We start from the raw sequence: 15,052 nt of genomic DNA, 5'->3' as shown, positions 1-15,052 counted from the left end.
GCGGCCACAGGTGGGTGGGCGGGGGTCCTGGCTCGTGGCTCTCCCAGGCACCGGCCCATTTCTGAAGGCTTTCAGCGCCCCCGGGATTTGGAATCTCAGCCAAGGTGTGGGTCCTGACCGAGGGCCAGGGGCGTGATGGGAAGGAAGCAGGCAGTTGCAGGGCCGCCGAGAAACAGCAGGCTCCACCGGCTGCCCTCCTGGGAGAAGCCAACCTGCCGGGGTCCCGGGCCCCTGAACGGGAGGAAGAGCTCCCGGGGAGGCGCCGGTGGTCAGCGAGCGCCATCTGCAGGCCAGGCAGCTGAACCAGGAGGCGGCTGCCCAGCCTTCCTGTAAGGACCGTGCCCAGGCACACAGGCCCACCCAGCACGGGCTCTCCCGTGTCAAGTCCATGGTCACAAAGGGTACAGGAGTGGGAAGGCGGGCGGCATATCTGAACACAGGCTTCCAGGGATGGGAGGGCCTGTCCTGCGCCCCCCACCACCCCCGCCGCCTCGACCCGGCAGGGGCACCATCCTCGGGGAAGACACGGCAGAGTGCAGAGGGACAAGGGTTCCCTTCTGGCTGGAACTGGGATGAGGTTCGGCTGTGTTCCTGGAGGACAGCCTCGGCCCTGCAGGGGCCTGCCTGTGAGTAGTCTCGGAGGCTAGAGCAGACGGGGAAGCTCAGCTCCCAAGTGTTCCTTCTGCCTGGGGCTGGGGGGACCCAGAGCCACGTTTCTGACAGACGCGTCCCCAAGCAGCAGGAAAGGGGGTCTGACAAACAGACCCAACGACGCAGGAGGGGCTGTGTAGGCGCGCATGTGCTCGGGTGTGCGAGACAGGAACAGACTGAGGGGGCCGGAGGACCGTACCGTCGGTCCAGGCCTCATGGATGGAGGCCTTCTGCCGGAACTTCTCTGCCAGGTGGTCGAGCCGCTCCAGCCTGCGGATCTCGTTCAGCAGCCACTCCTCGTAGCCCTTCTCGGCCTGCTCCAGGTGCTGCCAGCCGTTGTTGATGTCCTGTGGGGACACACGACAACCGGCTCACAAAGGGAAGCCAGGCCCACCGGCAGGGTGATACCTCCCTGAGGGTCACTGATGAGAAGGCAGGCGGTGGAAACAGCTGGGGTCATGTCTAGCCCCTGCTCTGCTAGATCCATGTGCCTGGACGGGGCCCAGCACATGGCGGGTGCAATCCATTCTGTGCGGTACATGAGTAAGTGACAATGAAGGAACGCCATCGCCAGCGCTATGGGAGCCAGGTGACCGTGCAGTGAAGACCGTCCCTCTCCTGAAAAGGGGCCTTGAGCACCTGGAGGTCCTGGAATCATGGGGATCCAAATTCAAACATCACACAAAATAAGGTGTGGTTTGCGGATGGGTGTAGAATTCTAGGGCGTGATGGCGGGAGGAGGAACGTGGTGAAGAGTCAAGTGTACCCGCTACCACCCCTCCCCCCACAGGCTGGCTGGGGAGTCGGGCCACACGTCCCGGGCCCTGGCCGCCTGGCCGTGGGCACTCACCGAGACCATCTTGCCCTCAGAGGGCATGAAGGCGGGCCGGTTGCTGAGGCGCAGCTTCGTCTGCAGCGTGTTGAAGTTGATCTCCAGCTGGCACTTCTCCTGCACCTTGGGCGGCTTGTGGACGCGCCGGTAGTCCCGGAAGTCCTCCAGCTTCTGCTGCATCTCCTGGATGGTCTTCTGTGGCACCCGATCCTCCAGCCAGGGGATGGTGCGCCGGATCCACTCCAGGAGCTGCAGGCCCAGCAGAAGCCTCAGGGCACTGGGGGGGCCTGGCCCCGCTCACGGGCACGAGGGATATGGGTTTTCCAGCCCCCCCGCTCCCTGGGATCACCCCTGCTCCCCAGCCTGACTTCTCCAGGACGCCCACTGGGATCCTATGGCTGGGAACTACGGGGATATATGCACCCCTCCGAACCACTGTGCTGTTCTCTGGTTATTTCCTGTTCATGCCTTTGCTCCCGGGCCGCCTTCTCATATCGAAGCGAGGCGGCCTCGACTCTAGCACCCCTCCCATCATATCCCACCACACGACCCCCCCGTTGCCATGTTCACTGAGCTTGGCACTGAGAGAGACATCTCACTGCTTCCTTGTTCAAGGGCCGTAAGCACCTCCAGGGCAGAGCCCACAGCATGCCGGGCTCATTCTAAGGCAGCCAGCATGCCAGGCACAGGGCCTGGGATGGAAACAGTTTGACAGTAAAATTGGGGGGGAAAGTGATATTTTTATGAGCCACTCATATCTGTGATAGAGGACAGGTACAAACAAACGAACTGGACATTCTAGAACAATCCTTGGAAAGGAAAATCAGTTCTTATCCAGCATAGATATGCTTGAAGAAGTGGTTCCCAAATGCCAAACTCTGGCAAAATGGGAAAACCAAGCAAAAAGGTATCTATGCGCCTTTACATCTTGATGCATGGTGCCAGGGGCCCTTTCCTAGGAAGCAATGGGGTTCCAAAAGAGAACCTTTTAACTTTTTCTTGGTGTTAGAAAAGATGGTGGATGGTGGTAATAGATGGAAGCTTTTTAATTTTTGACAATTTTTAAGTAGTCTCTACCCCCAACGTGGGACTCGAACTCACAACCCCAAGATCAAGAGTCACACGCCTCAATGACTGAGCCAACCAGGTGCCCTGCAAGCTTTTTCTTTTAAAGATATCCTTGTCACTATAGGTTGGCTGTCAACTACTTTCCCAAATATTCCTGGTTCATGACATTCCAAAGTCTGGGAACCACCAGTCTCGAAGAGCAGTCAAACTACTGCTCTCCGGGAGCGTCAACCTTTTTGTTTTTTTTTTCCCAAATAGAAGTTTTTAAAATAAAGGAGGGAATCCAGAAGAGATGTACTAAACACCCACGTTCCCAGTGGACTTTCCAGGTTCAGGCTCTGGAGTGGGGCTGTCTGGGTTTGAAGCCCAGCTCTCTGTTCTACTCGCGCGCCTGGTGCCTGACCCTCTGGGTCTCAGTTTCCCCACTCAGAAAAGAGGTGATGCACGTTCCCTCCGCCCGGGGCTGCTGTGGAGACAGCAGATCCGGCTCAAGAAGTGCAGGCGCAGGGCCCGCCGTGACGAACCATAGTCCTGTCACCGGCTCAGTTCCAGGGTCTCCCTCCATCCCACAAAGCCAGGCAGCCCGTGCGGAGGGCATGGCAGGTTTTTAAAAACCTCCCCCGATAAGTCTGAAGGGGTGGGGTGTTCGGGAAACTGTCCTTGAGTACCTCTGTAGGAACCCGAGCTCAAGACCGCAGGGGCCAGGGAGCATGGTGACACCACGGGTCTGACCCTTAGCCTTGTGAAACTAGCCTGGAAAGGTCACACGTTGGCTTGGCCACACTCCAGTCTGCAACCTTATACCCTTATCTAGGAAGGGTCCCCACCGAACCTGCCCGCCCCTCTGCAAGTGTCACATGACCTTCGGCCAAGGGTAACCAGAGGCAACTGAATCCTCCCGCTCCGGTGAGGCCACCAGACTTACGTCACTGGCCAGCCTCTCATAATCTTCCATGAGGTGCTCATTCTCCTGGTTGACGGCCAGCACCTTGCAGATCCGGTTGGCAGCGGTCTCAGCCTGGGGCAGGGGAAGCGCCACGGTCAGGGGTGCCTGGGGGCTGGTGACCCTCCCTCCTGACAGGCTCGTCCCCTGAAAGCTGGCCCATCCACAGCCCACACAGCACTCCCCGAAGAAGGAAGGAGAGAAGCACAGCTCCAGCAAGATGGCACCCAGAGTGGCTGTGTCCTGATGGGTTTGCCGGCGTCCCCACAGCTTACTGCTAAGGCACCCCACCCCCGCCCCCGCCAGAAGGTTGGGCCCCTTGGCCTGGACCCCGGAGGTGCTGAAGGGGGTCAGGGAGCCCTGGACTATGGGGGAAATGGATTAACAGGCCCACGGAGAGGAAGGCCGAGGAGTGAGGCTGGGTGGGGTCCTCCGCTGGGCCAAGCCCTGAAGGAGTCTCCCCCTAGGTGGGAAGGTCTGCTGCGGAGAGGCCAAGCGCCAAAGGGCTGTGGCGGAAGGTGGAGGTGCTGGTGCCCCCAGAGGAGTCTGCGCACAGCCGCAAAGCACACGTGTCCCCTTCTTAATCCTCCCTTCGGAGGTGGGTGTGGAAGGTTCATTGGGCAGCAGTCACAATCCACGGGGCAGAAGGCAGCGGTGGAGACTGTGACCAGTCTCTGCTCAGAACTACGGGACAATGTGCTGCCTTGTCCTGCTGGGGGAAAATGCAAGGAGTGGAAAAGAAGGAGAGCGAGGGGGTGCCACACGGGGAGAGGAGAGGCCAGGTACCTTTCAGGAAGCACAGAAAGGGTCCAAGAGGAGAAGTTGAAACGGCAACAGAACAGGAACAGAAAGAGTGAGGAGGGTCTACGGAGTGGTGGGGAAGGAAAACAGAGAGGCTTGGGGATGGCTCCAGACCCGCTGGCCACAGGCACCGACGCCCAGCCGCTCCCATCCACACACTGCTTCTGGGCCAGGCGGGAGGTGAGGGGGGGCCGGCTGGGACTGGTGTGCGCACATGCGCATTACACCGCAGGGCACGCACCGCCGGCTCCAGGCACTGCTCCTCAGAGATGAGGCTCAGGAGGGCCTCGGCCAAGTGAGTGCCGGAAGCAGAACTAAGGTCCCAGCTTGGGGGGTGGGGGTGTCGCGGAGGTCAGTCCCTGACCCCTGACTTGGAGAGACAACAGGCACCCCGTGCTCAGATCCACCCGTGAAGGCGGGAGCTGCTAGTCAGAGGTGCTCTGCTTCACCGCTGAATTCCTGGCACCCCACTTAGGGCTCGGTAGGTTTTAGGTACTCGGAGTTGATGAATGAAGGAGCAAACAAAGGAATGAGGAGCAAATGCTTAGTGACCAGAAATAAACGATCAGGAGAGAACGGGCATACTTCCTGCGAGGTCTGGAGTTTGCTCTGCGCTTATAAAACAAAACAAATGCCAGAGAGCACTCCTCCAAAACGCTGGACTGAGTCTCTGAGGACAAAGATCAGCACTAATAAAAGCATCGCAGGACTGTCTTGAGAAGTAAACACAGGCTGGGGAAGCTGGACCCACAGCCGGAGAACCCTGAGCGCGGCACGTCCCTGGTGAGCAGGCAGCTCCCAGTAGCCTGGCCTTTCCTTCCTCTCTCACAAGAGGGGCCCAGCTGACTCAAACCCCCAAATGCTCTGGCCTGAGCTCTCCTGCCGCTATCTGCTGCCACAAATCCCTCAAGGCCTCCCAGCCTCCACCACGGCGGAGGCCAGCGCTACGCCCAGGAGGGCGGTTTGGGCAGGAGAGGGTGATGTGGTGGGCAGTGAGGCCGGCTTGGGCCTGTGAAGCGGTGAGTCTAGTGGCAAACGTGCTGCTAGTTGGGTTGGGTCTGAGTCCAGGAATCTTCCGCCGCTGCCCGCGCCACACCCCTGCTCTCCCTGCCTGTGCCCCCCGCCAGCAGAACTCTGCAAACACAAGCCCCAGCCACGCACTGGGTGGGCGGGGAGAGGCCACAGGGCTCGAAAGACCACGGTGGACAGGGCATGCCCTGCAGGCCGCTCCGACCACCCGATCTCTGACTGAGCACTTACAGGGCTGGGCGCTATTCTAAACGAAACCCTTCACCTACTTGAGTTCATTTCATCCTCGGGACAATCCTGAGACAGGAACGGGTAGGATCCCCGTTTTACAGATGGGGAGACCAATGGGAAGGGACTCATCTGAGGTCACACTGCTGAGAAATGACAGAGCAGGGACCAGGGCAGACGGCAAAGAGAGGGCCCCTGGTGGCCCCGAGGAAGGTGCTCCACAGGAGACAGCAGACGCAGTCCCGGTCCTGTGACTCTGGGCACAGCTCCCCACCTCTCTGAACTCCGGTTTCCTCCTTTGTTACAAGAAGGTAACAGCACCCACCCTCCTGGGGCGTGTCCGGGACTGTCCTCGAACCTGTGCACGCGGACTCGTTGGAGGACTGCCCAGCATGTAGTAAGTGCTCAATTAACGAGAGCTTGTTTCTCCTCCCCTGCCCTGCCCACTTCTAACTGGTGACATGCAATCGAGTCACCGGGAGTTACACTGCTGCCCAAGAGACCGGGAGGCAGGTGGAGGGGACAAAGGTGCCCAGGCCTCCAGGCAGGGTCTCTCTCCCCAGGGCCAGCTGGGCGCCTTCTCGTGGAAGCGGACCACTGCCACTGGGCACAGACACCCCTAAGTGTGCTGTGTCCGCGGCCCTGCTGGGGATGGGGGCCCGGCTGCGCGGGCGGGGTCGGCAGGTGCAGGCCCAGAGAGGATTGAACCTGCTCAGGCCAAGCCTTTCCTGCGGCGTCCGGGAGGGGAAGGAGCCGTGAAGAGGGCAGGAAAGGCCAGTGCTCCCCAGTGAGAGCACGCAGCCAGGCCAGCGGGCAAGCGGCCAGGCGCGGGTCACAGGAAGAAGGGCGGGGCGACCAGCGCCCAGGAGCACAGGTGCCCAGTGCAGCTCTGAGACACCGGGACGCCACCACCGTCCTCACGGGGTGGGCTGCGTTCACAGAGGATATCCATGGTGTGCTGGCACCGGGAGGCCACGGTCACGAGAACCGTCCATCCTCACGCCGGGGCGGCCTGCAGGGTGGCCTGGCCAGGGCCCCAACCACAAATGGGTGGTGGGGACATGAGGGGGACAGCGAGGGCAAGGCTCCAGCCACAGAAGAGAGGGGCGCTCCCGCCCCAGCTCACCTTTTGAGCCCCCGAGAAAGCGTGGTAGAAGCAGGACACGTAAGTCATGATGGCTTTCTCATCTGGCCTCAGAGTGCCTACAATATCTGCGCAGAGAGAGAGAGAAAGAGAGAGAGAGAGGCAGGAGAGAGTGACAGCTGCAGGGAGGGCGGCCGGGGCCGGGCCCGAGGCTCATGCGGGAGGAATAGCGCTTGCTCTGGACTGGAAGCCAAACCCCGGCTCCGGCGGCGTGGGCACGTTTCGCGGGGGTTTTGTAGGGCAAAGGGGCAAGTCCAAATCAGTGGGTCCCTCTTCTAACCAGAGCTGGCTCTCGGACACTGGCTACTGGCTTTGGAGAGGAAGCCTCGTGCAGGGCCCGAAGGGTAAAGGCTAACCAATCTTTCTGAAAACATCAGTGAGATCATGTCTTACGTAACCAGCTACCACCCCAGGACAGACCGCCAAATGGTCTCCAGGGGCCCTGAGAATAGAACTCCTGATCCCTCACTACTGTGATTCTACACATCTTGGCCCTGTTACCATCTCCAACCTCATTTTTCTCCTCTCAGCTATTCCTTGAATAAGCCAAGCTCATTTCTGCCGCCAGACCTTTGCACCTTGCTCTACCATCTGCCTGGGACGCTATCCCTACTGATCTTCATCCAGCAGCTCCTGCTCATCACGGCAGGTGCCTGCAGAAGTCTCCCGCCTCAGCCCCCAGCTGCAGCAGCACCCCGGCATCTGTCCCCCACCATCCTGCCCCATGTTCTCTACTGTGCTCGTCACCACGTGCAACAACTTGATCTGTGGCCACGCCTGTCACCTGTCTCGCCCACTGGCATGTCAGCTCCATGAGATCAGGGATCCTGCCTTAATCCCTACTGTATGCCCCATGCCTAGAACAGAGTCTGGCCCAGATTGGGCACTCAACAGACACTGTGAGCAAAGACTACAACGTGGGCAGGGCCGCCTGGAGTCGGGGGGGGGCGGCTTCCAGTCGGAGAGAGGCCACTGCCGTCTGCAAGAGAAATGAGGTGAGCGTGGGAGGCGAGAGGCAGCAGCGGCATTGGGCAGTGGCGGCGAGGTGGGCCTGCCTGGCCCTGCCCGGTACCTTCTGCGCTCCCGAAAAGGCATGGTAGAAGCTGGACACATAGGTCATTATGGCCTTCTCGTCGGGCCGGGCCGTGTTCACGATGTCTGTAAGTGAACGACAAGGGTTAAACCGCCCAAGTAGGGGCGGGCGGGGGGGGGGGGGGTCGCTCACTGGGATCCAAAGTCTCCCAAGGCCACAGGCATCCCAGGAGAAGGACCCTCAGAATGGATTCAGTGACCCCTGGTGACTCCAGTGGGCTTGTCCACACCCTCGGCCCCTCCATCCCCTGTGGTCTCTAGTAAGGCCAAGGCTGTGGGAACTGGATTAGAATGAGGCCACTTCCTCTTTCTGAGAATGGCCTCAAGGGGCTGCTGAACAGTCAGCCCCAGGGGCCACCAGAGGCCAGAGCCATGGGTCCTGGTTGGGGGCGGTGCACGGCTGGGAAATGGAGCAAAGCCGGAAAAGGAAAAAACAAACACTCCTCTTTTATGGCTCCAGACTCTGAGCCTGGGGCAAGCAGGGAAGGCAGCCGCCTTGGCTGTCTGCAGAGGCCAGCCCTCCCTGGCCACCTGGCCTGCCCACCCCGAGAGAGGGGCAGGACTCGGGCAGGACTCAGGCAGGGCTCTGGCAGGACACTTATGCGGCCCCCAGAACCCATCTTCTTCAAAGCCCTCCTTTCCCAGCTTGCCCATCCCTCCCTGAGCCTGCCTCGTCTGCTCAGGCTGCTCCCGCTCTGGCTCAGGGGCAGGACCGCTGTCCCTGGTTCAACCAGCTTCATTCAGCCTTCTCACTGGCATGGCCAGCTCCCTCAAGTTACCGCAAGACGTGCCCGCAGAACAGGGCGGTGACGGAACAAAAGGGATGTACTTACCCTCCGCATCCAACATCTTGGGGATGTCTAGGTATTTCTCGGCCACTTCGAAGGCATTGTTCAGGTTGGTGACAGGGTCGTCCTGGGGGAAAGAGGAAGAACTGTCAGGGGCAGGACCGGAAAGCGTTCTTCACGCAGTTCTCAGGCCCCTGTGCTGCGGTGGGGACTGGAGGGGGGACACCCAGATAGTTGATTCCCACCCAAAGGAAGGCCTCTGGAAATCTTCATGGGGCAAACTGTCGACTTTTTCTCCTGAGAAAATGCGGCTGGGCTCTTTTCTTACACTTTCCAGCCCTCCAGACCCCAGATTAAGACCTCCGTTCTGAAACCTGGAAAGTGGGGTCCAGACCAGGCACTGGGGGCAGGGGGGTGACGGGGAGGGGGTAAACCGAGAGCTTCTGAGGTCTAGCCTTCCCGAAGCATCCCTTCACACTGTCTCCCCACTGTCCACAGAATTCAAGACCCTCCCTCATGTGCCTTAGTCCATGTCCAGCTAGAGCCCAATCCGATTGCTCAGTGGGGCTTAAACAGGTCAAGTGCAGGCTTGTGCCCCCCCCCCCCCCAGGGGCCCTTCCCCGACCGTGCCAGCTCAGGTGCATTATCCATCCTCCGACTCGTCTGGCCCTATCCCCTTCCCACCCCCATTCAGCCTGAGTGCACGTGCATGGCCTTGTGGGGCAGGTTTGCTCTGGACACATCATCCTGCCTTCTCCACTGGCTGGGAGCTCCTAGAGGGCAGGGACTTGGTCTTACAGGACTGCAAGCTTTGTATAGGCAAATCAGAACAGGCCCCTACACGGGAAACACCTGCCAGTGGTGATGGTCTGGAATTCCTTACCCCTCTTCTCCGTTAGGTGGAGAGAAAATGCTTCTAAAAGCTAAAAGGTTAAGGTAGGGGAGCTGGAAGGCATGGCTGGCCAGGCCCTAAAATAACCGTGGGCAGTTGCAATGCCCATAAGGGGAGAAGGGGACAGTCCCCAAGGGGAGCGAGGGAGGTCAGAACCAGCCACGGAGCCTAGCCTGCCTATCTGAGCGCAGAATCCAGCTGAGGACGCCAGCTATGGATGGGCTTGGGGGAGGTGACCCAGCATCAGGGGCAGGGTCAGACTCTGTGGATCTCTGGGCCACCGAGGGCAAGAGCAAGAGGCAAACCTTTCTCAGCTTGTCATACTCGATCAGCTCCGGTCGGTGCCGGTGGATCAGTGCATTGAAGGCAAGGCCGTCCTTCCAGCTGGGGATGGAAAGGAGAAGGTGAACGGGAGGGCCCTCTCACCACCCAGCGAGCGCTGGTGGCCCGGACGCCCACGGGAAGGACTAATTCCCATTTATCGGGGTGGGGGGTGTGCTGGGCACTGCACGCAGACAGCAGAGCGCAGCGGCGGGAGGTGGACGGACTGCGGTGAAATCCCGGCTCTCACTTGCTGTCAGCGCGACCTTGGGCAAGTCTCATCACCTCCTGCTCTCTCAGTTTCCTTGTCTGTAAAATGGGGTAGTAACAGTACCTACGGCCTGCTGGGGGGTTGTGAGGATTAAAGGAGGGAATACTTGTCAACACTTCAACCAGCCCCTGACACGTGACAAGTCCTTTATGAGCGAGGGCTGGCCTCTGGGACAGCGTGACCCCCCTGAACGGGACAGCCTGCGGCGGAGGGAGACGGGCCAACTGCGGGCCTTCCGCCTCGGGGCAGCGAGGGAAGGAGACGGGCTGCGGCGCTCTGGCCGGGCGCTCACCTGATGTGGAAGTTCTGCACGTTGACGTTCTTATACGGGGCAGTCTTCCTCTGACACCACAGGAGTAGCCCTTCCTTGGCGGAGGTCTCTGAGGAACACACGAGGGCGGTGAGCACGGGCTCAAGTCCAACGCTGAGCACCCAGCCCCAGGCCGTGATACTCTGGGCTCGAGCACAGGAGTCGGACGGAGGGCAGCACAGCCGGGAGTAAGAGCTGCTCCTGCTCCAGACGCCGCAGGCCTCCGCTGGTCCTGAGCACCGGCCCGCACACACGCACAGCCCCGAGACGCCACCTGCCCAGGGTCCTCCCGGGAAGTGACAGTGCCAGGGCCGCACCAGGACCTGCGACCACGCCATGCTTCTGACCACACAGCCTATGCCTTTATCTGCCAGAACACGCGGCCAAACAAGCCCCTGACGCTGGCCTCGGCCTCTCCTGAACAGTGAAGCATCAGCAGAGGGTCAGGAGTGCCGGGCCCGGCCCGCTCGGCGGCGGCCTCAGCGAAGTGGAGTGGGAAGGGCCCAGGTTGTCTGTTCCCCAGGGACAGTGTGGGGGTGCTGGGGGCAGGGGAAACGTCTGTGCCGGTCACTGCTGTGGCCTACTGCAGGAATCCCCGCCGCGTGCTGGCACACCCAAGTGTTTGGAGGGGAAGTGAAGCAGCTCACTCCTGGCTGGCCTGGACTGGCCCTCGGGTCATGGAGGCGAAGGTCGGAGGGTGCGGGTGTCAAGCGGAAACACATAGGTACTGATGCGCGGGAGAACCAGGCCAGCCTGACTCCGTCACTACTTTGCTCTGTGACTCAGATTCCTCGACTGTAAAATGGGGCAATCGTGCCCATTTGACGAGGATCGGATGAGGGTCCACGGAGATGGAGACCACGGGAGCTGAAGGGTTCTGGGTGGATACCAGAGCTGGGCAGCTGCTAGAGCCCCCCTCACCTGCAGCCTGGCCCAGCAACTCACTAACCACTCTTGCACAGGGCCGGGCCCTGGGAGGGACGCTGGGAAACAGGGCAGAGCCTCAAGCAGGAAGACAAAACCCCAACATTGTAATCTAACTCGCCCCAACCTGGGTGGAAGCAGGGTGGGGAAGAAAGGCTGTCCTCTGCCAGTTCGCAGGCTCTCACCTTCCACAGAGATGTCCTGGATGGCGAACCTGAGGATGATGGTCCAGATCATTCCCAAGGTCATCTTTGCATTGCCGTCCACAATCTCTGCATGCAGAGAACGGGGCAAAGGATGAGAAGGTTGTTAAAACCAGAGGGGACTCCTGCTGGCTCTGTGTAGAGATGAGCTCTGATCGTCCGACGGGAGCTACCCAGGCCTGTGGGCCACCCTCGCTGGGAGATGTCGCCTGAATGCTGGGATGCACCGTCCCCAGAGCCTTCTGCCGCCTGGCACCTGCGGGCCTCTTCCCCCCTGGCCAGCTCAAGCCCGCTCCTCCCTGAGGCCCGTCCCCGGCGTGGGGCTGGCCTTCCCAGCCGTCCGCCTGCGCCTCCCTCACGCCGTTACGGGCACGTCTCCCCGCCGGCAGGTGCGTGCTGTGCTGCTGTCTGTTGACAATCTGTCCGCTTCCCTCCACCCTTGTCCGGGCCACCGTGGTCGCCCCGAGCTGGACACCCTGCCGCCTCTGCCCCGTGCGACCCACCTGCACCCAGCTGCCAGGGCGCTCACGTTAAAAGACGCATCGGACGTGTGCCGCTCGCCTGCTTAAAGCCCTCCCACATCTCAGACGAAACCTGCGCTCCTGAATTCCACTCACGAGCCCCGCCCTGGGGGACCCAGCCCCTCGCTCCCTGGCACACTCTGACTGGGTCCCTTTGGCAAGCCAGGTTCCTCCTTGCTGGAAGGACCTCACACCTTCCGTCCGCCCACGAAGTGCACCCCTCGGCCCTTCCCTCAGATGGCCGTCCTTCCCATCCTGGAAGCCTCTGCCGTCACCTCTCCCGGGATGGCTTCCCCCACCGCCCATCTGCAGGGGCTGGCCCGGTGCCTCTCCCCGGCAGCCCGCTCTCCCCCTCGCACACTGACCACCATTTGTAACCACGCGTTTGCTGGTTTCCTTGCTCGCGGGCTGCCTTCGTGAGCACCGCTGTGTCCCCAGCCCCCGCCCTTGTGGAAGCTACGAGGCTGCAGGACAGGGACAGCAGGGACGCAGGCCCAGCTGGTAAGGCACACACTTCCTTAACTAACCAAAAACCCGCTACGGTCTCCAACTTCTGGGAGTGAGAGAGAAGGGTCTGCACCACACATTCTTCAGCTCTGGGGGCTTAGAGAGAAGTCCTCTCTGCAACACTCAGGGCACCACGTGTCTCGTGCTGAGTAAGAGAAGTGAGGGCAAGCAGCCTCATCCCTGAGTCCGCCGGCCAGACGGGCCACGGCAGTCCTCTGAAAGCCTTCTGCTCCCCCTGCCCCCCAAGATCTCAGTGCAGCAGGTGCGGGGAGAGACCCTGCCCACTAATCCTCGAGAACAGGACTCTAGAATGGGCTTGATTTGGACAGGAGGCAGAGCAGTCACCCAGAGGAGGGGGCCGAACCTTCCCCAAGGGCACGCTCGGGAGGGAAAGGTGGGCACTTGTGAGCCACCACGGAGACGCTCCCCACAGCCAAGCCATGCGGGCTGATGGGAGAGGGCAGCTTTCGGCTTTAGAGTGTCAGGAGAAGGAAACATGTGTAGCCGGCTGGCTGGAGGCAGGGGAAGGACACAATGTCTGTCAGGCCCTTTCCCAGGGCTAAGAAGCCCAGACCCGGAAACCGGGCCGAGTCTTCCGAGCCCAGGGCAAGGGCAGCCATCCAGTCAGGAAATCTACGTTCCTCCCAAGCGCCGGGCACTCCAGAGCAGGGGGACGGATACGGTCTGGGGAGGAGGCCGCAGCTCCCTTACCCGGCCGGCTGCACAAGGAAGCTGGTCACGGGGGGCTTAGGGAGCTCCTGTGAGGGGGGTGGGGGGAAGACAGCTTCTCTCATGACACTTGCACCAGCTGCTTCTCGGACCCATAGCTGTGCCCCTACGAGGAAGCCAGGTTTCCGCTACAGTCCAGACAGCGAGGAGGGTAGGGCGACGGGGGCGGGGCGGGGGGCTAGCCTTTCAGGTATTCTGGAGCCCCTGGGGCGCCTCCAGTGGGCTGCCTTCCAGCTTCGTCCCAGGGCCCAGCGGTCACAGGGACTGGGAGTGAACCAAGTTGGGCATGAAGAGAGAACATCTCTAGATGGAGTTTTTCTTCAAATGAAAACTGATGAGTGCCACCGGGTCTCTCCTCTAACCCCTTCTGTATTTACAGGCGAGCATTTGAGCAAAATAAATGCAGCTGAGAGAGGCAGAAAGATGGCACAGAGCCAGGATGAAAGATACACGTAAGGACAGAAAACGTGAGGACCCAACTGATTTTTGGTGTTTTGATTTTTTTTTTTAAACAAACGCCAACCACCTCAACCAGGGCATGTGACGTTTGGCACCCCTCCCGGAGAGGTCCCGGGTGGGGGCAGAGCCTTGGAACTCAGCACACACACTCTGGCCCAGAGTCCTGGCCAAACTCTCAGAGCCCGGTCATTAACGGCAATTAGTTGTCTTTGTTTTTCTAAAAGCTGGGACAACATGGATGTCAGGGTGTAGGAAATCCTGCTCTAATGAGCTGAACTGTGAGCACGGGCTGATGGGGAGCTTCTGGGCTCCATCAGGCCTCGCCTCATCTCCAAAAGCGCTGTGAGCTCAAGATGAGCTGGCTGCTGGAGGGACAGCATGTTGTTGCTCTAGGGGGAGGATCTAGAATGAAGGATCGTGGTCTTGGGCACCCCCACGGGGCACAGAGGGTCCTGGGTATCCAGTCAGAGGCCAAACTCCCTTGGGCCGTGTGGCCAGCAAGGTCTCGTCACTGACCTTTGGACTTGCACCCTCCACCCCAGAGCCCCGACACTGGACCTCGAATGTCCTTCTCTTCTCTGCATTCCCTCCTGCCCACAGATACCAGGCAGGACCAAAAGGCCAAGGTGCTCCAGGCACAGAGAGATGCCTGGCCACGTGTCTGTCAGTGTCTCTGGGGCCCAGCACAAGGAGGGCAAGTGAGGGTATCCAGGGTCCAAGTCAAAGCCATTCCTCCCATGCAGAAGAGACCTGCCCTACGTGACAGGGGGCATGGATTCCCGAGTCCTGGATGGATTATTCTGCAGGTGGGGGGTGGGGGAAGTCGTGGGTTCAATGATCACATCGAGAAGACAGTCACTGTGGTCACTGCAGATACACACTGGAGCTTTACACACCCCCAAGTGCTCTCTCTGCCACCCACGCAAGTTCTGTTCGAACACAGAGCTCAGGGCTCAGAGCCTACAGGTCAGGAACCGAGCCGCCCCATCCGAGCTCACCTTCCGCCCCGATGGAGACCAGCTTGACTCCTTTGCTGGCAATGAAGTCCAGAGCTTTGTTCACATTGTTGATTTTGTGCACTCTCATCTTGCCCCGCTCCGGCTTAGGTAACCGCTCTCCTGAGAGTCACACACCGAGAAAGAGAAGCTTTAGTGACCCCACTGCTCTCCAGAACCTGCCGCCAAGGTGCCCTGCCCCCCAAGCCGCCCCCAGGCCAGCGCCCAGACACGCTGCTGTCACTCAAGCCTCACGCCCCACCTAGCAGGCACGGGACTGCTGGGGTGAGCCGTGTCCCCAGGACCTGCGACAGCCCACCTGTTCCAGGTGTGGGTTGTCCTGT

At 60.5% G+C, this 15,052-nt stretch overlaps 1 protein-coding gene across 6 annotated transcripts in view; it reads right to left on the bottom strand.

Annotated features, from left to right (window-relative positions):
* Nucleotides 1–15,052, bottom strand: part of ACTN4 (actinin alpha 4) — a 69,897-nt gene that overhangs the window by 11,365 nt on the left and 43,480 nt on the right. For 3 of the 6 annotated variants that reach the window (XM_032390128.1, XM_032390133.1, XM_032390130.1), the window contains exons 3-11: nucleotides 14,712–14,831; nucleotides 11,480–11,566; nucleotides 10,353–10,440; nucleotides 9,774–9,852; nucleotides 8,622–8,703; nucleotides 7,769–7,854; nucleotides 3,477–3,569; nucleotides 1,502–1,732; nucleotides 851–998 (exon numbers count right to left, since the gene is read on the bottom strand). In XM_032390128.1, the coding sequence (XP_032246019.1) occupies nucleotides 851–998; nucleotides 1,502–1,732; nucleotides 3,477–3,569; nucleotides 7,769–7,854; nucleotides 8,622–8,703; nucleotides 9,774–9,852; nucleotides 10,353–10,440; nucleotides 11,480–11,566; nucleotides 14,712–14,831 (1,014 nt within the window). Of the gene's footprint in view, nucleotides 1–850; nucleotides 999–1,501; nucleotides 1,733–3,476; nucleotides 3,570–6,678; nucleotides 6,765–7,768; nucleotides 7,855–8,621; nucleotides 8,704–9,773; nucleotides 9,853–10,352; nucleotides 10,441–11,479; nucleotides 11,567–14,711; nucleotides 14,832–15,052 lie in introns of all 6 variants that reach the window. The other 3 variants (XM_032390127.1, XM_032390129.1, XM_032390131.1) reach the window with 1 other exon arrangement.

This window comes from Phoca vitulina, unplaced genomic scaffold, assembly GCF_004348235.1.
Source record: "Phoca vitulina isolate PV1807 unplaced genomic scaffold, GSC_HSeal_1.0 scaffold58, whole genome shotgun sequence".
NCBI lineage: Eukaryota > Metazoa > Chordata > Mammalia > Carnivora > Phocidae > Phoca > Phoca vitulina.
This window is presented reverse-complemented; position numbering and strand designations above follow the sequence as displayed.